This window comes from Ascaphus truei, chromosome 15 (assembly GCF_040206685.1).
Source record: "Ascaphus truei isolate aAscTru1 chromosome 15, aAscTru1.hap1, whole genome shotgun sequence".
In the NCBI taxonomy this organism is placed as follows: Eukaryota; Metazoa; Chordata; class Amphibia; order Anura; family Ascaphidae; genus Ascaphus; species Ascaphus truei.
In genome coordinates, this window is record NC_134497.1 from 22122485 (window position 1) to 22143283 (window position 20799).

General features: G+C 54.7%; 1 protein-coding gene across 5 annotated transcripts in view; it reads left to right on the plus strand.

The window, feature by feature from the left end:
* CHD6 (chromodomain helicase DNA binding protein 6) overlaps positions 1-20799 on the plus strand; it is a 189724-nt gene that overhangs the window by 116181 nt on the left and 52744 nt on the right. For all 5 annotated transcript variants that reach the window (XM_075571929.1, XM_075571932.1, XM_075571933.1 and 2 more), the window contains 8 exons: positions 12475-12634; positions 13537-13626; positions 15498-15601; positions 16014-16140; positions 17509-17563; positions 17988-18045; positions 18443-18656; positions 19819-20027. In XM_075571929.1, coding sequence (XP_075428044.1) covers positions 12475-12634; positions 13537-13626; positions 15498-15601; positions 16014-16140; positions 17509-17563; positions 17988-18045; positions 18443-18656; positions 19819-20027 — 1017 coding nt within the window. The remainder of the gene's footprint in view (positions 1-12474; positions 12635-13536; positions 13627-15497; positions 15602-16013; positions 16141-17508; positions 17564-17987; positions 18046-18442; positions 18657-19818; positions 20028-20799) is intronic.

Sequence of the window (20799 nt, forward strand, 5' to 3'; positions counted from 1 at the left end):
TGATTGTGGGATGTGGGTCGCCCTTAAGATGCTGATTGTGGGATGTGGGTCGCCCTTAGGATGCTGATTGTGGGATGTGGGTCGTATTTAGGAAGCTGATTGTGGGATGTGGGTCGCCCTTAGGAAGCTGATTGTGGGATGTGGGTCGCCCTTAGGAAGCTGATTGTGGGATGTGGGTCGTATTTAGGAAGCTGATTGTGGGATGTGGGTCGCCCTTAGGAAGCTGATTGTGGGATGTGGGTCGCCCTTAGGAAGCTGATTGTGGGATGTGGGTCGTCCTTTGGAAGCTGATTGTGGGATGTGGGTCGCCCTTAGGAAGCTGATTGTGGGATGTGGGTCGCCCTTAGGAAGCTGATTGTGGGATGTGGGTCGCCCTTAGGATGCTGATTGTGGGATGTGGGTCGCCCTTAGGATGCTGATTGTGGGATGTGGGTCGTACTTAGGATGCTGATTGTGGGATGTGGGTCGTATTTAGGAAGCTGATTGTGGGATGTGGGTCGTCCTTAGGAAGCTGATTGTGGGATGTGGGTCGTATTTAGGAAACTCATTGTGGGATATGGGTCGCCCTTAGGAAGCTGATTGTGGGATGTGGGTCGTCCTTAGGAAGCTCATTGTGGGATATGGGTCGCCCTTAGGAAGCTGATTGTGGGATGTGGGTCGCCCTTAGGAAGCTGATTGTGGGATATGGGTCGCCCTTAGGAAGCTGATTGTGGGATGTGGGTCGTCCTTAGGAAGCTGATTGTGGGATGTGGGTCGTCCTTAGGATGCTGATTGTGGGATGTGGGTCGCCCTTAGGATGCTGATTGTGGGATGTTGGTCGTCCTTAGGAAGCTGATTGTGGGATGTGGGTCGCCCTTAGGAAGCTGATTGTGGGATGTGGGTCGTCCTTAGGAAGCTGATTGTGGGATGTGGGTCATCCTTAGGATGCTGATTGTGGGATATGGGTCGCCCTTAGGAAGCTGATTGTGGGATGTGAGTCGTCCTTAGGAAGCTCATTGTGGGATATGCGTCGCCCTTAGGATGCTGATTGTGGGATGTGGGTCGTCCTTAGGAAGCTGATTGTGGGATGTGGGTCGTCCTTAGGAAGCTGATTGTGGGATGTGGGTCGTATTTAGGAAGCTCATTGTGGGATGTGGGTCGCCCTTAGGAAGCTCATTGTGGGATGTGGGTCATCCTTAGGAAGCTCATTGTAGGATATGGGTCGCCCTTAGGAAGCTGATTGTGGGATGTAGGTCGCCCTTAGGAAGCTGATTGTGGGATATGGGTCGCCCTTAGGAAGCTGATTGTGGGATGTGGGTCGCCCTTAGGAAGCTGATTGTGGGATGTGGGTCGTCCTTAGGAAGCTGATTGTGGGATATGGGTCGCCCTTAGGAAGCTGATTGTGGGATGTGTGTCGCCCTTAGGAAGCTGATTGTGGGATGTGGGTCGGCCTTTGAATGCTGATTGTGGGATGTGTGTCGCCCTTAGGATGCTGATTGTGGGATGTGGGTCGGCCTATGAATGCTGATTGTGGGATGTGTGTCGCCCTTAGGAAGCTGATTGTGGGATGTGGGTCGTCCTTAGGAAGCTGATTGTGGGATGTGGGTCGTATTTAGGAAGCTCATTGTGGGATGTGGGTCGCCCTTAGGATGCTGATTGTGGGATGTGGGTCATCCTTAGGAAGCTCATTGTAGGATATGGGTCGCCCTTAGGAAGCTGATTGTGGGATGTGGGTCGCCCTTAGGAAGCTGATTGTGGGATATGGGTCGCCCTTAGGAAGCTGATTGTGGGATGTGGGTCGCCCTTAGGAAGCTGATTGTGGGATGTGGGTCGTCCTTAGGAAGCTCATTGTGGGATATGGGTCGCCCTTAGGAAGCTGATTGTGGGATGTAGGTCGCCCTTAGGAAGCTGATTGTGGGATATGGGTCGCCCTTAGGAAGCTGATTGTGGGATGTGGGTCGCCCTTAGGAAGCTGATTGTGGGATGTGGGTCGCCCTTAGGAAGCTGATTGTGGGATGTGGGTCGCCCTTAGGAAGCTGATTGTGGGATGTGGGTCGTCCTTAGGAAGCTGATTGTGGGATATGGGTCGCCCTTAGGAAGCTGATTGTGGGATGTGGGTCGCCCTTAGGATAACGATTGTGGGATGTGGGTCGCCCTTAGGAAGCTCATTGTGGGATGTGGGTCGTCCTTAGGAAGCTGATTGTGGGATGTGGGTCGCCCTTAGGAAGCTGATTGTGGGATGTGGGTCGCCCTCAGGAAGCTGATTGTGGGATGTGGGTCGCCCTTAGGAAGCTGATTGTGGGATGTGGGTCGCCCTTAGGAAGCTGATTGTGGGATGTGGGTCGCCCTTAGGAAGCTGATTGTGGGATGTGGGTCGCCCTTAGGAAGCTGATTGTGGGATGTGGGTCGTATTTAGGAAGCTGATTGTGGGATGTGGGTCGCCCTTAGGAAGCTGATTGTGGGATGTGGGTCGTCCTTAGGAAGCTCATTGTGGGATATGGGTCGCCCTTAGGAAGCTGATTGTGGGATGTGGGTCGCCCTTAGGAAGCTGATTGTGGGATGTGGGTCGCCCTTAGGAAGCTGATTGTGGGATGTGGGTCGCCCTTAGGAAGCTGATTGTGGGATGTGGGTCGTCCTTAGGAAGCTGATTGTGGGATATGGGTCGCCCTTAGGAAGCTGATTGTGGGATGTGGGTCGTCCTTAGGAAGCTGATTGTGGGATGTGGGTCGCCCTTAGGAAGCTGATTGTGGGATGTAGGTCGCCCTTAGGAAGCTGATTGTGGGATGTGTGTCGCCCTTAGGAAGCTGATTGTGGGATGTGGCTCGCCCTTAGGAAGCTGATTGTAGGATGTGGGTCGCCCTTAGGAAGCTGATTGTGGGATGTGGGTCGTATTTAGGAAGCTGATTGTGGGATGTGGGTCGCCCTTAGGAAGCTGATTGTGGGATGTGGGTCGCCCTTAGGAAGCTGATTGTGGGATGTGAGTCGTCCTTAGGAAGCTGATTGTGGGATGTGGGTCGTCCTTAGGAAGCTGATTGTGGGATGTGGGTCGCCCTTAGGAAGCTCATTGTGTTATGTGGGTCGCCCTTAGGAAGCTGATTGTGGGATGTGGGTCGTCCTTAGGATGCTGATTGTGGGATGTGGGTCGACCTTAGGATAACGATTGTGGGATGTGGGTCGGCCTTAGGATAACGATTGTGGGATGTGGGTCGTCCTTAGGATGCTGATTGTGGGATGTGGGTCGACCTTAGGAAGCTGATTGTGGGATGTGGGTCGCCCTTAGGAAGCTGATTGTGGGATGTGGGTCGTATTTAGGATGCTGATTGTGGGATGTGGGTCGCCCTTAGGAAGCTGATTGTGGGATGTGGGTCACCCTTAGGAAGCTGATTGTGGGATGTGGGTCGTATTTAGGAAGCTGATTGTGGGATGTGGGTCGTCCTTAGGAAGCTCATTGTGGGATGTGGGTCGCCCTTAGGAAGCTGATTGTGGGATGTGGGTCGTATTTAGGAAGCTGATTGTGAGATGTGGGTCGCCCTTAGGAAGCTGATTGTGGGATGTGGGTCACCCTTAGGAGGCTGATTGTGGGATGTGGGTCGTATTTAGGAAGCTGATTGTGGGATGTGGGTCGCCCTTAGGATGCTGATTGTGGGATGTGGGTCGTATTTAGGATGCTGATTGTGGGATGTGGGTCGCCCTTAGGAAGCTGATTGTGGGATGTGGGTCGCCCTTAGGAAGCTGATTGTGGGATGTGGGTCGCCCTTAGGAAGCTGATTGTGGGATGTGGGTCGCCCTTAGGAAGCTGATTGTGGGATGTGGGTCGTATTTAGGATGCTGATTGTGGGATGTGGGTCGCCCTTAGGATGCTGATTGTGGGATGTGGGTCGCCCTTAGGAAGCTGATTGTGGGATGTGGGTCGCCCTTAGGAAGCTGATTGTGGGATGTGAGTCGTCCTTAGGAAGCTGATTGTGGGATGTGGGTCGCCCTTAGGAAGCTGATTGTGGGATGTGGGTCGTCCTTAGGAAGCTCATTGTGGGATGTGGGTCGCCCTTAGGAAGCTGATTGTGGGATGTGGGTCGTCCTTAGGAAGCTGATTGTGGGATGTGGGTCGCCCTTAGGAAGCTGATTGTGAGATGTGGGTCGCCCTTAGGAAGCTGATTGTGGGATGTGGGTCGTCCTTAGGATGCTGATTGTGGGATGTGGGTCGACCTTAGGATAACGATTGTGGGATGTGGGTCGTCCTTAGGATAACGATTGTGGGATGTGGGTCGTCCTTAGGATGCTGATTGTGGGATGTGGGTCGTATTTAGGAAGCTGATTGTGGGATGTGGGTCGTATTTAGGATGCTGATTGTGGGATGTGGGTCGCCCTTAGGAAGCTGATTGTGGGATGTGGGTCACCCTTAGGATGCTGATTGTGGGATGTGGGTCGTATTTAGGAAGCTGATTGTGGGATGTGGGTCGCCCTTAGGATGCTGATTGTGGGATGTGGGTCGTATTTAGGATGCTGATTGTGGGATGTGGGTCGCCCTTAGGAAGCTGATTGTGGGATGTGGGTCGCCCTTAGGAAGCTGATTGTGGGATGTGGGTCGCCCTTAGGAAGCTGATTGTGGGATGTGGGTCGCCCTTAGGAAGCTGATTGTGGGATGTGGGTCGTATTTAGGAAGCTGATTGTGGGATGTGGGTCGCCCTTAGGAAGCTGATTGTGGGATGTGGGTCGCCCTTAGGAAGCTGATTGTGGGATGTGAGTCGTCCTTAGGAAGCTGTTTGTGGGATGTGGGTCGTCCTTAGGAAGCTGATTGTGGGATGTGGGTCGCCCTTAGGAAGCTCATTGTGTTATGTGGGTCGCCCTTAGGAAGCTGATTGTGGGATGTGGGTCGTCCTTAGGATGCTGATTGTGGGATGTGGGTCGACCTTAGGATAACGATTGTGGGATGTGGGTCGGCCTTAGGATAACGATTGTGGGATGTGGGTCGTCCTTAGGATGCTGATTGTGGGATGTGGGTCGACCTTAGGAAGCTGATTGTGGGATGTGGGTCGCCCTTAGGAAGCTGATTGTGGGATGTGGGTCGTATTTAGGATGCTGATTGTGGGATGTGGGTCGCCCTTAGGAAGCTGATTGTGGGATGTGGGTCACCCTTAGGAAGCTGATTGTGGGATGTGGGTCGTATTTAGGAAGCTGATTGTGGGATGTGGGTCGTCCTTAGGAAGCTCATTGTGGGATGTGGGTCGCCCTTAGGAAGCTGATTGTGGGATGTGGGTCGTATTTAGGAAGCTGATTGTGGGATGTGGGTCGCCCTTAGGAAGCTGATTGTGGGATGTGGGTCACCCTTAGGAAGCTGATTGTGGGATGTGGGTCGTATTTAGGAAGCTGATTGTGGGATGTGGGTCGCCCTTAGGATGCTGATTGTGGGATGTGGGTCGTATTTAGGATGCTGATTGTGGGATGTGGGTCGCCCTTAGGAAGCTGATTGTGGGATGTGGGTCGCCCTTAGGAAGCTGATTGTGGGATGTGGGTCGCCCTTAGGAAGCTGATTGTGGGATGTGGGTCGCCCTTAGGAAGCTGATTGTGGGATGTGGGTCGTATTTAGGATGCTGATTGTGGGATGTGGGTCGCCCTTAGGATGCTGATTGTGGGATGTGGGTCGCCCTTAGGAAGCTGATTGTGGGATGTGGGTCGCCCTTAGGAAGCTGATTGTGGGATGTGAGTCGTCCTTAGGAAGCTGATTGTGGGATGTGGGTCGCCCTTAGGAAGCTGATTGTGGGATGTGGGTCGTCCTTAGGAAGCTCATTGTGGGATGTGGGTCGCCCTTAGGAAGCTGATTGTGGGATGTGGGTCGTCCTTAGGAAGCTGATTGTGGGATGTGGGTCGCCCTTAGGAAGCTGATTGTGAGATGTGGGTCGCCCTTAGGAAGCTGATTGTGGGATGTGGGTCGTCCTTAGGATGCTGATTGTGGGATGTGGGTCGACCTTAGGATAACGATTGTGGGATGTGGGTCGTCCTTAGGATAACGATTGTGGGATGTGGGTCGTCCTTAGGATGCTGATTGTGGGATGTGGGTCGTATTTAGGAAGCTGATTGTGGGATGTGGGTCGTATTTAGGATGCTGATTGTGGGATGTGGGTCGCCCTTAGGAAGCTGATTGTGGGATGTGGGTCACCCTTAGGATGCTGATTGTGGGATGTGGGTCGTATTTAGGAAGCTGATTGTGGGATGTGGGTCGCCCTTAGGATGCTGATTGTGGGATGTGGGTCGTATTTAGGATGCTGATTGTGGGATGTGGGTCGCCCTTAGGAAGCTGATTGTGGGATGTGGGTCGCCCTTAGGAAGCTGATTGTGGGATGTGGGTCGCCCTTAGGAAGCTGATTGTGGGATGTGGGTCGCCCTTAGGAAGCTGATTGTGGGATGCGGGTCGTATTTAGGATGCTGATTGTGGGATGTGGGTCGCCCTTAGGATGCTGATTGTGGGATGTGGGTCGCCCTTAGGAAGCTGATTGTGGGATGTGGTTCGCCCTTAGGAAGCTGATTGTGGGATGTGAGTCGTCCTTAGGAAGCTGATTGTGGGATGTGGGTCGCCCTTAGGAAGCTGATTGTGGGATGTGGGTCGTCCTTAGGAAGCTCATTGTGGGATGTGGGTCGCCCTTAGGAAGCTGATTGTGGGATGTGGGTCGTCCTTAGGAAGCTGATTGTGGGATGTGGGTCGCCCTTAGGAAGCTGATTGTGAGATGTGGGTCGCCCTTAGGAAGCTGATTGTGGGATGTGGGTCGTCCTTAGGAAGCTGATTGTGGGATGTGGGTCACCCTTAGGAAGCTGATTGTGGGATGTGGGTCGCCCTTAGGATGCTGATTGTGGGATGTGGGTCGTATTTAGGATGCTGATTGTGGGATGTGGGTCGCCCTTAGGAAGCTGATTGTGGGATGTGGGTCGCCCTTAGGAAGCTGATTGTGGGATGTGGGTCGCCCTTAGGAAGCTGATTGTGGGATGTGGGTCGCCCTTAGGAAGCTGATTGTGGGATGTGGGTCGTATTTAGGATGCTGATTGTGGGATGTGGGTCGCCCTTAGGATGCTGATTGTGGGATGTGGGTCGCCCTTAGGAAGCTGATTGTGGGATGTGGGTCGCCCTTAGGAAGCTGATTGTGGGATGTGAGTCGTCCTTAGGAAGCTGATTGTGGGATGTGGGTCGCCCTTAGGAAGCTGATTGTGGGATGTGGGTCGTCCTTAGGAAGCTCATTGTGGGATGTGGGTCGCCCTTAGGAAGCTGATTGTGGGATGTGGGTCGTCCTTAGGAAGCTGATTGTGGGATGTGGGTCGCCCTTAGGAAGCTGATTGTGAGATGTGGGTCGCCCTTAGGAAGCTGATTGTGGGATGTGGGTCGTCCTTAGGATGCTGATTGTGGGATGTGGGTCGACCTTAGGATAACGATTGTGGGATGTGGGTCGTCCTTAGGATAACGATTGTGGGATGTGGGTCGTCCTTAGGATGCTGATTGTGGGATGTGGGTCGTATTTAGGAAGCTGATTGTGGGATGTGGGTCGTATTTAGGATGCTGATTGTGGGATGTGGGTCGCCCTTAGGAAGCTGATTGTGGGATGTGGGTCACCCTTAGGATGCTGATTGTGGGATGTGGGTCGTATTTAGGAAGCTGATTGTGGGATGTGGGTCGCCCTTAGGATGCTGATTGTGGGATGTGGGTCGTATTTAGGATGCTGATTGTGGGATGTGGGTCGCCCTTAGGAAGCTGATTGTGGGATGTGGGTCGCCCTTAGGAAGCTGATTGTGGGATGTGGGTCGCCCTTAGGAAGCTGATTGTGGGATGTGGGTCGCCCTTAGGAAGCTGATTGTGGGATGCGGGTCGTATTTAGGATGCTGATTGTGGGATGTGGGTCGCCCTTAGGATGCTGATTGTGGGATGTGGGTCGCCCTTAGGAAGCTGATTGTGGGATGTGGGTCGCCCTTAGGAAGCTGATTGTGGGATGTGAGTCGTCCTTAGGAAGCTGATTGTGGGATGTGGGTCGCCCTTAGGAAGCTGATTGTGGGATGTGGGTCGTCCTTAGGAAGCTCATTGTGGGATGTGGGTCGCCCTTAGGAAGCTGATTGTGGGATGTGGGTCGCCCTTAGGAAGCTGATTGTGAGATGTGGGTCGCCCTTAGGAAGCTGATTGTGGGATGTGGGTCGTCCTTAGGAGGCTGATTGTGGGATGTGGGTCGACCTTAGGATAACGATTGTGGGATGTGGGTCGTCCTTAGGATAACGATTGTGGGATGTGGGTCGTCCTTAGGATGCTGATTGTGGGATGTGGGTCGTATTTAGGAAGCTGATTGTGGGATGTGGGTCGCCCTTAGGATGCTGATTGTGGGATGTGGGTCGTATTTAGGATGCTGATTGTGGGATGTGGGTCGCCCTTAGGAAGCTGATTGTGGGATGTGGGTCGCCCTTAGGAAGCTGATTGTGGGATGTGGGTCGCCCTTAGGAAGCTGATTGTGGGATGTGGGTCGCCCTTAGGAAGCTGATTGTGGGATGTGGGTCGTATTTAGGATGCTGATTGTGGGATGTGGGTCGCCCTTAGGATGCTGATTGTGGGATGTGGGTCGCCCTTAGGAAGCTGATTGTGGGATGTGGGTCGCCCTTAGGAAGCTGATTGTGGGATGTGAGTCGTCCTTAGGAAGCTGATTGTGGGATGTGGTTCGCCCTTAGGAAGCTGATTGTGGGATGTGGGTCGTCCTTAGGAAGCTCATTGTGGGATGTGGGTCGCCCTTAGGAAGCTGATTGTGGGATGTGGGTCGTCCTTAGGAAGCTGATTGTGGGATGTGGGTCGCCCTTAGGAAGCTGATTGTGAGATGTGGGTCGCCCTTAGGAAGCTGATTGTGGGATGTGGGTCGTCCTTAGGATGCTGATTGTGGGATGTGGGTCGACCTTAGGATAACGATTGTGGGATGTGGGTCGTCCTTAGGATAACTATTGTGGGATGTGGGTCGTCCTTAGGATGCTGATTGTGGGATGTGGGTCGCCCTTAGGATGCTGATTGTGGGATGTGGGTCGTATTTAGGAAGCTGATTGTGGGATGTGGGTCGCCCTTAGGATGCTGATTGTGGGATGTGGGTCGTATTTAGGATGCTGATTGTGGGATGTGGGTCGCCCTTAGGAAGCTGATTGTGGGATGTGGGTCGCCCTTAGGAAGCTGATTGTGGGATGTGGGTCGCCCTTAGGAAGCTGATTGTGGGATGTGGGTCGCCCTTAGGAAGCTGATTGTGGGATGTGGGTCGTATTTAGGATGCTGATTGTGGGATGTGGGTCGCCCTTAGGAAGCTGATTGTGGGATGTGGGTCGCCCTTAGGAAGCTGATTGTGGGATGCGGGTCGTATTTAGGATGCTGATTGTGGGATGTGGGTCGCCCTTAGGATGCTGATTGTGGGATGTGGGTCGCCCTTAGGAAGCTGATTGTGGGATGTGGGTCGCCCTTAGGAAGCTGATTGTGGGATGTGAGTCGTCCTTAGGAAGCTGATTGTGGGATGTGGGTCGCCCTTAGGAAGCTGATTGTGGGATGTGGGTCGTCCTTAGGAAGCTCATTGTGGGATGTGGGTCGCCCTTAGGAAGCTGATTGTGGGATGTGGGTCGTCCTTAGGAAGCTGATTGTGGGATGTGGGTCGCCCTTAGGAAGCTGATTGTGAGATGTGGGTCGCCCTTAGGAAGCTGATTGTGGGATGTGGGTCGTCCTTAGGAAGCTGATTGTGGGATGTGGGTCACCCTTAGGAAGCTGATTGTGGGATGTGGGTCGCCCTTAGGATGCTGATTGTGGGATGTGGGTCGTATTTAGGATGCTGATTGTGGGATGTGGGTCGCCCTTAGGAAGCTGATTGTGGGATGTGGGTCGCCCTTAGGAAGCTGATTGTGGGATGTGGGTCGCCCTTAGGAAGCTGATTGTGGGATGTGGGTCGCCCTTAGGAAGCTGATTGTGGGATGTGGGTCGTATTTAGGATGCTGATTGTGGGATGTGGGTCGCCCTTAGGATGCTGATTGTGGGATGTGGGTCGCCCTTAGGAAGCTGATTGTGGGATGTGGGTCGCCCTTAGGAAGCTGATTGTGGGATGTGAGTCGTCCTTAGGAAGCTGATTGTGGGATGTGGGTCACCCTTAGGAAGCTGATTGTGGGATGTGGGTCGTCCTTAGGAAGCTCATTGTGGGATGTGGGTCGCCCTTAGGAAGCTGATTGTGGGATGTGGGTCGTCCTTAGGAAGCTGATTGTGGGATGTGGGTCGCCCTTAGGAAGCTGATTGTGAGATGTGGGTCGCCCTTAGGAAGCTGATTGTGGGATGTGGGTCGTCCTTAGGATGCTGATTGTGGGATGTGGGTCGACCTTAGGATAACGATTGTGGGATGTGGGTCGTCCTTAGGATAACGATTGTGGGATGTGGGTCGTCCTTAGGATGCTGATTGTGGGATGTGGGTCGTATTTAGGAAGCTGATTGTGGGATGTGGGTCGTATTTAGGATGCTGATTGTGGGATGTGGGTCGCCCTTAGGAAGCTGATTGTGGGATGTGGGTCACCCTTAGGATGCTGATTGTGGGATGTGGGTCGTATTTAGGAAGCTGATTGTGGGATGTGGGTCGCCCTTAGGATGCTGATTGTGGGATGTGGGTCGTATTTAGGATGCTGATTGTGGGATGTGGGTCGCCCTTAGGAAGCTGATTGTGGGATGTGGGTCGCCCTTAGGAAGCTGATTGTGGGATGTGGGTCGCCCTTAGGAAGCTGATTGTGGGATGTGGGTCGCCCTTAGGAAGCTGATTGTGGGATGCGGGTCGTATTTAGGATGCTGATTGTGGGATGTGGGTCGCCCTTAGGATGCTGATTGTGGGATGTGGGTCGCCCTTAGGAAGCTGATTGTGGGATGTGGGTCGCCCTTAGGAAGCTGATTGTGGGATGTGAGTCGTCCTTAGGAAGCTGATTGTGGGATGTGGGTCGCCCTTAGGAAGCTGATTGTTGGATGTGGGTCGTCCTTAGGAAGCTCATTGTGGGATGTGGGTCGCCCTTAGGAAGCTGATTGTGGGATGTGGGTCGTCCTTAGGAAGCTGATTGTGGGATGTGGGTCGCCCTTAGGAAGCTGATTGTGAGATGTGGGTCGCCCTTAGGAAGCTGATTGTGGGATGTGGGTCGTCCTTAGGAGGCTGATTGTGGGATGTGGGTCGACCTTAGGATAACGATTGTGGGATGTGGGTCGTCCTTAGGATAACGATTGTGGGATGTGGGTCGTCCTTAGGATGCTGATTGTGGGATGTGGGTCGTATTTAGGAAGCTGATTGTGGGATGTGGGTCGTATTTAGGATGCTGATTGTGGGATGTGGGTCGCCCTTAGGAAGCTGATTGTGGGATGTGGGTCACCCTTAGGATGCTGATTGTGGGATGTGTGTTGTATTTAGGAAGCTGATTGTGGGATGTGGGTCGTATTTAGGATGCTGATTGTGGGATGTGGGTCGTATTTAGGATGCTGATTGTGGGATGTGGGTCGCCCTTAGGAAGCTGATTGTGGGATGTGGGTCGCCCTTAGGAAGCTGATTGTGGGATGTGGGTCGCCCTTAGGAAGCTGATTGTGGGATGTGGGTCGCCCTTAGGAAGCTGATTGTGGGATGTGGGTCGTATTTAGGATGCTGATTGTGGGATGTGGGTCGCCCTTAGGAAGCTGATTGTGGGATGTGGGTCGTCCTTAGGAAGCTCATTGTGGGATATGGGTCGCCCTTAGGAAGCTGATTGTGGGATGTGGGTCGCCCTTAGGAAGCTGATTGTGGGATGTGGGTCGCCCTTAGGAAGCTGATTGTGGGATGTGGGTCGTCCTTAGGAAGCTGATTGTGGGATGTGTGTCGCCCTTAGGATGCTGATTGTGGGATGTGTGTCGCCCTTAGGAAGCTGATTGTGGGATGTGGGTCGGCCTTTGAATGCTGATTGTGGGATGTGTGTCGCCCTTAGGATGCTGATTGTGGGATATGGGTCGTCCTTAGGAAGCTCATTGTGGGATGTGTGTCGCCCTTGGGATGCTGATTGTGGGATGTGTGTCGCCCTTAGGAAGCTGATTGTGGGATGTGGGTCGCCCTTAGGAAGCTGATTGTGGGATGTGGGTCGGCCTTTGAATGCTGATTGTGGGATGTGTGTCGCCCTTAGGAAGCTGATTGTGGGATGTGGGTCGCCCTTAGGAAGCTGATTGTGGGATGTGGGTCGTATTTAGGATGCTGATTGTGGGATGTAGGTCGCCCTTAGGAAGCTGATTGTGGGATGTGGGTCGTCCTTAGGAAGCTCATTGTGGGATATGGGTCGCCCTTAGGAAGCTGATTGTGGGATGTGGGTCGCCCTTAGGAAGCTGATTGTGGGATGTGTGTCGCCCTTTGAATGCTGATTGTGGGATGTGTGTCGCCCTTAGGAAGCTGATTGTGGGATGTGGGTCGCCCTTTGAATGCTGATTGTGGGATGTGTGTCGCCCTTAGGATGCTGACTGTGGGATGTGTTTGATTGCAGGTTTGTCGGCCCCGGTTCCCAGGGGAAGGAAAGGGAAGAAAATGAAGAGCCAGATGCTTCTCCCGGAGATAAAGAACGCGGACTGGCTGGCGAGCTGCAACCCTGATATCGTTCTGCATGACGACAGCTACAAGAAGCATCTCAAGCAGCACTGTAATAAGTACGTGTGGGGAGGGGGGGTGTGGAAGGAAGGAGGGAGAGGCGGTGGGGGGGAGGTGGGAGGAAAAAGGGAGGAAGGAGAAAGGAGGGAGAAGGGATGTGGAAGGAAGGAGGGAGAAGGGAGGTTGGAGGAAGGAGTGAGGTGGGAGGGAGGAGGGAGAGGGGGGTTGGGATGATGGAGGGGGGGTGGGAGGAAGGAGAGAGGGGCGGGAGGAAGGAGGGAGAGGGGGGGCGGGATGAAGGCGGGGGTGTGGGAGGAGGGAAAGGGGGTGGAAGGGAGAGGGGGTATAGGAGGAAGTAGGGGGGGTGGAAGGAGGGAGAGGGGGAAGAGAGAAGTGAGAAGTTTCCTGTAAAATGGCCGCCATGGTCACGGAACCGCTATTGATAGCAGCCGTGCGACAGTGTACACGGGGCCGTGGCTCTCGGGTACCGCGACCTGTTCTGGCACTCAAAGGGTTAAAGCAAATAATTGACCCTTACGGGGGTGGGGGTTTTTTTTTTTCCTACCTGTTTTTATTTTAATTTTTAAGCCACTAAACCCGAAGCCTGCGGCAGTGTCCCCACGGCAACCGCTGCGGTGTGTCCCCACGGCAACCGCTGCGGTGTGTTCCCACGGCAACCGCTGCTGTGTGTTCCCACGTTCCCCTCTCCACCAGGCAGCACCGAGCTGTTTCCCATGCGCAGCGCAAAGGATCTTATCAGGAAAATAACATCCTTGTCTTCCTCTTCTCAGATCAGGCTCTGTGAGACCTACTAATGTCCCGAAGTGAGCCGGGCTTAGCAGCCCTATTCATTCAGATTTGGGGCTTCTTTTTTGCAGGGAATATTTAATAAAACAAACACGCAGGGGACACTGTCCCTGTAATGGGGCGTGCGGTGTAACCCAATGTCCCTTATCTGCAGGGTGCTTCTGCGAGTGCGGATGCTGTATTACCTGAAGGCGGAGGTTTTGGGGGAAGCAGCAGACAAAGCTTTGGAAGGAGCCCATGCCAGGTAAGCCCAATTAAAGGCCTCGCCCCTTTTAATGAGGTTCCCCTTCTTCCCGAGGCTCTCCCCTTCTTCCCGAGGCACCCCCTCTTTCCGAGGCTCTGCCCCTCTTACCGACGCTTCCCCTCTTCCCGAGGCTCTCCCCCTCTTACCGAGGCTCCCCCTCTTCCCGAGACTCTCCCCCTATTCCCGAGGCTCTCCCCCTATTCCCGAGGCTCTCCCCCTATTCCCGAGGCTCTCCCCTCTTCCCGAGGCTCTCCCCTCTTCCCGAGGCTCTCCCCTCTTCCCGAGGCTCTCCCCTCTTCCCGAGGCTCTCCCCTCTTCCCGAGGCTCTCCCCCTCTTCCCGAGGCTCTCCCCTCTTCCCGAGACTCTCCCCCTATTCCCGAGGCTCTCCCCCTATTCCCGAGGCTCTCCCCCTATTCCCGAGGCTCTCCCCCTATTCCCGAGGCTCTCCCCTCTTCCCGAGGCTCCCCCTCTTCCCGAGGCTCTCCCCTCTTCCCGAGGCTCTCCCCCTCTTCCCGAGGCTCCCCCTCTTCCCGAGGCTCTCCCCCTCTTCCCGAGGCTCCCCCTCATACCGAGGCTCTCCCCCTATTCCCGAGGCTCTCCCCCTCTTCCCGAGGCTCTCCCCCTCTTCCCGAGGCTCTCCCCCTCTTCCCGAAGCTCCCCCTCTTCCCGAGGCTCTCCCCCTCTTCCCGAGGCTCTCCCCTCTTCCCGAGGCTCTCCCCTCTTCCCGAGGCTCCCCCTCTTCCCGAGGCTCCCCCTCATACCGAGGCTCTCCCCCTCTTCCCGAGGCTCTCCCCCTCTTCCCGAAGCTCCCCCTCTTCCCGAGGCTCTCCCCCTCTTCCCGAGGCTCTCCCCCTATTCCCGAGGCTCTCCCCTCTTCCCGAGGCTCCCCCTCTTCCCGAGGCTCTCCTCCTCTTCCCGAAGCTCCCCCTCTTCCCGAGGCTCTCCCCCTCTTCCCGAGGCTCTCCCCTCTTCCCGAGGCTCCCCCTCTTCCCGAGGCTCCCCCTCATACCGAGGCTCTCCCCCTCTTCCCGAGGCTCTCCCCCTCTTCCCGAGGCTCCCCCTCATACCGAGGCTCTCCCCCTCTTCCCGAGGCTCTCCCCCTCTTCCCGAGGCTCTCCCCTCTTCCCGAGGCTCCCCCTCTTCCCCCCTCTTCCCGAGGCTCCCCCTCTTCCCCCCTCTTCCCGAGGCTCCCCCACTTCCCCCCTCTTCCCGAGGCTCCCCCTCTTCCCGAAGCTTCCCGAGGCTCCCCCTCTTCCCGAGGCTCTCCCCCTCTTCCCGAGGCTCCCCCTCTTCCCGAAGCTCTCCCGCGTTCCTTTCTTTTTTTTGTTCAGTTATAGGATTGAGCGGGGGGTCTCCGGAGCTGAACCGCGTTAATTTCAGCCCTGGGGACCCCCTGCTTCCCGAGATACAGACCTCCGTAGGGGGGCGCCCGGAGTAGCTGCGGCTAGTGTGGCAGTTTAAATGTCCTGTTGGCCAATAGGAGGGAGCCGCGCCGCTATCCCTCGCGGCTTCTTATTGCAAAGTGCGACCAGGACATTTCAACATGCGTAGCGACTTCTGGCGCCCCCCACGGAGGTATCTTGGCGAGCAGAGGGTCCTCGGGGGGGCGAAAGTAATTCGGTTCAGCTCAGGAGACGCCCCCCGCGTCACACCTATAAATAAATGTTAAAATAAACACGTCCTGCTACTTTGAGACCGTGACGGACATTATTGGGTTAAATCCGGTCAGCTCAACACGAAAAGGGTCCCGTAACCGTGGCAATCCGTCCACGGTTTGTGTCACCGAATATATCGCGGCACTAATTGCGTGCCCGTCCTAACGCCTGCGCTTGGGAAGGGGGGACCATTCACACCGCCGCTGTTCTCGCAGGGAGCTGGACGTCCTGCTGCCGGACATAGACTACGCGGAGATCCCCGTGGAGTGGTGGGACACCGAGGCGGATAAATCTCTCCTGGTCGGCGTTTATAAACACGGTGCGTAGCCCACTCGCAGGCGCCGCCGCCCGCGCCGTGTAGACGTCACGCCGTTTCTCGCCGGGGCCCCTGCCACAGGCTCGTACTCCGGTCCCTGGCCGCGCCAGCGTGTCAGGATGGGAAGGGGAGGAGCGCAGAGCAAGGGCCAGATTAACTAAATGGTGCTAGTATAACCCCGCCCCTTTGTTTGCAAAGTAATTATGAAGCTGTCACTAGTCATACGGAAGAAGGCGGGAAACATGAATTTCGGGTTCACTGAGAAAATACAAACGCATTCCTTTTTCTCGGGATACAAACATGTGACATTGCGAAGGGTTAACGCTGCGATACAGCGGTGCGGCCTGTGCCTGCCGCCGTTACCGATAGGCGCCAATTCTGGTGTTGACACCTTCTCTCTGCTGCCCTCCCCCAGGCTACGAGCGGTACTGCGCCATGAGGGCCGACCCCGCCCTCTGCTTCCTGGAGAAGGTGGGAATGCCCGATGAGACCTCCCTGTCAGCCGACGGCGTCACCGAGGCGGTGCCCGATCTGGGGGAACGGTAAGGGAGTCGTAACAGAACCAGAACCGGGATCCTACAAGGGAGATCTGGGGCTTTGTGGAGCTGGGCAAACTTCTTGTTACCCTCCGACACAGCCTGTTCTTTCTTTGTTATTATAGTAGAGATCCCAAACCCAGGACATGACTGGGTTTTTAGGGGGCCCCTGCGCCCCCATCTGTCTTGTCCCCCATTCTTTACACTACCCTTGCTATTTGCACGTCCCCCATAATGTCTCCAATGAAGACGTGAGCGACTGCGCTCATCCTTTCTGTTTTGGGTCGTGTCGCCGTAGTCGCCATCACGGTCCATTGTTGTACGTCTTGTTCCAAGGGCGTGGAGACGCGAGTGTGCTGGCTAAGCATCGGGTAACCCTGGGCGGGGCTCAGTGCCAGTCCTATAACCGGGCTGTAACTTCTGTATGATTACATATGATACTCTTAAGTGGAGAAAGCCTTTCTGATCTTTAGAAATGTGACTATAAGAAAAATCCGTCTCCCTCTCTCCCTCCCTCTCTCTCTCCCCCCCTCTCTCTCTCCCCCTTCCTCCTCTCTCCTTCCCTTTCTCTCACTCCCTCTCTCCCCCCTCCCTCTCCCTCCCTTTCTCTCACTCTCCCTCCCTCCCTTTCTCTCCCTCCCATTTTTTCACTCCCCCCTTCCCTCTATCCCTCTCTCCCTCTGCTGCCTCCCTCTCTCCCTCCCTTTCTCTCTCCCTCTCTCTCCTCCCTCCCCCCTCCCTCTTTTCCTCCCCCCATCCTCTCTCCCCCCCTCCCTCTCTCTCTCCCTCCTCCCTCCCTGTCTCCCTCCGCTGCCTCCCTCTCTCTCTCCCCTCTCTATCTCCTTCCCTTTCTCTCACTCCCTCTCTCCCCCTTCCCTCTTCCTCCCCCCTCCCTCTCCCTTCCACCTCCCTCCCCCCTCCCTCCCTTCCTTTCTCTCACTCCCTCTCTCCCCTCCCTCTCTCCTCTCCCTCCCCTCCCTCTTACTCCCTCCCCCCCTCTCCCTCACTCCCATCATGTGACCGCTTTAGTCCGCCATCAGTCCAGATTTGCCCTAGTAGAACGAGCAGGGTTCTTGGACGTAGCTCCTATTGCACGGGGCCCCTGAGAGCCAGACCCCATGATCGAGTAGCTACGTCCCCGGCCACTCAAAGGAGGTTAAACGGGTTCACCGGGAATCGAGTTTGGTCAATAACCAGTGGAAATTTTTATATATTTTTTTGTGAATGCATTTTGAAAGTTTGTCGTGTCTCTGTGGTAGGGGCCACGTTTCTCTACCTTTCCTCGCTGGCCTTTTTGGCAGCCAAAGTGTTCCCCCGAGGTATCACCCAACACACTTCCCCTCGGAGGATTCATATTCTGTTATTTCTATTTAGGGGCAGAGCGGACAAGGAGGAAACGAACCAAGAGAAACTGGATGTGCCGCAAGAGGTGAGTGGTGAGAAGAGACGGGCACACTGCCGGGGTGATCAATACTGCGCGCACTGACATGCATGTGCATACACTGACACGCAAGTGCACACACACACATACACTGACACTCAGGCACGCATACACACACACACACATACACACACACGCATACACTGACACTCAGGCACGCATACACACACACGCATACACTGACACTCAGGCACACATACACACACACACACATACACACACACGCATACACTGACACTCAGGCACGCATACACACACACGCATACACGGACACTCAGGCACGCATACACACACACGCATACACTGACACTCAGGCACGCATACACACACACACATACACGGACACTCAGGCACGCATACACAATAATTTCTGCCCCTTTATAAGGTCGGTTTAATGTGTCCTTTTTGCCAGGAGAATGCAAATGCCAGCGCTGAGCGCGTGGAGCAGCGAGACGACGAGAGTCATGCAGGTGAGAATATGCCACTTGCAGAGGTCATTGAGGGTTGCAAACTAAATGCTGATCATGATCACATCCCGTAATTTGGCCTCTTCGGCTCTTCACTGCTAGAGAGGCCTGCAAAGGATTGCAAAGCCACAGCACTGACCTTTTAACCAGCTCTACATATCACTGTTATTAGGTCTCTTTGGTCCTATATGGAATGGATCCTTTAACCCATCAAATATGACACTGCCGTTAGGTCACTATGATCTTACATGCTGACCCGATGACCCACTGTCATTAGGTCACTGGTCCTTTTTGTGTTTGACCCTTGAACCCAATAACCACGTCACTAGTTGTCTTTCGTCCTGCATGGCATTGCTGAGGCCCTTGTTTCCGCTGCTAATGGCCTTCATGGTGTTTGAAGCCCAGGAGAGCCCGGACTCAGACCGGCCCAGCTGGCCTGTAGCATCGGCCTTGACCGCGAGGCTACGCAGGCTGATCACGGTATATCAACGCTGCAACCGCAAGGACCTAGCACGGCCAGAGGTCCTGGCTCCCAACAACCACAGCTACTGGCTGCAGGAGGAGATGGTCCGGAGGGCGGAGATGGATCCCATCATGAAGGAGATGCAGAAAAGGTAGTGTGTGTGTGTGTGTGTGTGTGTGTGTGTGTGTGTGTGTGTGTGTGTGTGTGTCTTTATATAGCGCCGTCCATGTACATAGCTCTTTACCGCAGTAACACGCATGACCAAATAAGAATATGCGCGTCATACATAAAAGTAGACCGGAGAAGGACTTCCTGCCCCGGTGAGCTTACAGTCTTAAGCGGTAACTAGGGAGAAATTAGGCCGCGCTTATAGTGCCGGCGACAGCGACGCCGCGTCAAAACAAATGTGTTGACGCCGTCACGTGCGCTTATAATAGGAGTGGCGCGACGGCTTGGTCGCGATCGCTGGAAGTCACTTCAATTTGATTTTTCCAGTGACCACAGAGTGACGTCACCGTCGCTGTCGCCGGCACTATAAGCGCGGCCTTAGAGACAGTAGGGGAGGTGTTATAGTAAGTGTGTCTGCAAGGGGTCATGGTATATATAATATATATGTGTGTGGCTGTGCTCTAACCCAGGGGTGCGCAAACTGGGAGGCGCAAGATTTTTCGGGGGGGGGGGGGCGCAGCGGCTAAATTAAAAGCTGGGGGACCGCGAGAGGCCTCTGCAACTTCCCTTACCTTGTCTTCGCCATGGCAACGCGGCGACATTTGTCACGTGACGTCACGTTGCCATGGAACCGTGACCCTGTGATGTAATTTGACGCCGAAGACCAGGTAAGGAGGGGGGCGCGAGCAGGGGAGGAGAGCAGACGTGGGGGGGGGGGGGGGAGTTTGCGCACCCCTGCAAGTCTAACCCATTCCCACTTACCAACGTACACTGGGTTTGCAAAACGGAAAGCACTTAGTCCTTCAACCTTTTTCATTAAATGGTCCTCTCTGCTTTTTAAAGGCGCAATGAGTCCATTCGAAGTCCCGTTGAGGCTTCCCTCCACTTACTGCCGGTCTCTGGAAGACTCGGAGGTTGCGCTTACTTTCCCCTCCAAGCTGGGAGGAGCCGTTGCATATTCAGAATGTAGTGAAGGATGTGAAATGCATACAAAGTTAAACATACTGAACTACCATTAACCGGTAGTGAGGATAGCGAAGGGTTTCCATAGAATTCACCGGCCGTGTTTGGGCCGTACCGCTCAGCGTATCCCAGCACATGGCCCACGGCGAAGCCGGTTACATCTGGATGATCTCATCCCTCAGGTGGACCAGGAGAGAGCAGGCGGACTTTTACCGGACCGTCTCCTCTTTCGGCGTGATTTACGAGCCGGAGAAGAAATGCTTCGACTGGACCCAGTTCCGAGCCATGTCCCGCCTCGATAAGAAGGCAGACGAGAGCCTGGAGAAATACTTCCACAGCTTCGTGGCCATGTGCAGGAACGTCTGCCGTCTCCCGCTGAGGAAGGACGACGGTAAGAGAAGCATCTCGGCGATGTTCCAGTAAGGGTGGCCAACTCCCGCTCCACCAACAAGTTAGGTTTTCCGGATGTCCTTGCCTCAGCACAGGTGGCTCAATCAGTGGCTCAGTTGAAGACTGCCTCCAGATATGTCGAAGACTGAGCCACTGATTGAGCCACCTGTGCTGAAGCAAGGATATCCGGAAAACCTAACCTGTTGGTAGACCTTGAGGACTGGAGTTGGCCACCCATGGTCTAGTCATTGTGGTTGAGCTGTGCTGAAGCAGGGATATCCTGAAACACCAGTTGGTGGCCCTTGAGGACTGGAGTTGACGAGCCCTGTGCTAGTGCAATGTAACACAAGGAGTAGTGAGTATGCACTCAAATCCGCTACCATGTGTTAAACAAACAGGTGCACATATATTACTCAAGAGCTTGACCAACCTAATTAACTCGTTTCCACTGAAGGTCGCGGCAGCAAGTAGTGGATGGAAATTAGTGGGTGCAATCGCCATATTCTAGGACTGGCAGGATGGACATATCTGGAGGCAGAGGATGGACGATGCTGTGGGGTGGCAGGGAGTGGGACATGCAGAGGATGGATGATGCTGTGGGGTGGCAGGGAGTGGGACATGCAGAGGATGGACGATGCTGTGGGGTGGCAGGGAGTGGGACATGCAGAGGATGGACGATGCTGTGGGGTGGCCGGGAGTGGGACATGCAGAGGATGGACGATGCTGTGGGGTGGCCGGGAGTGGGACATGCAGAGGATGGACGATGCTTTGGG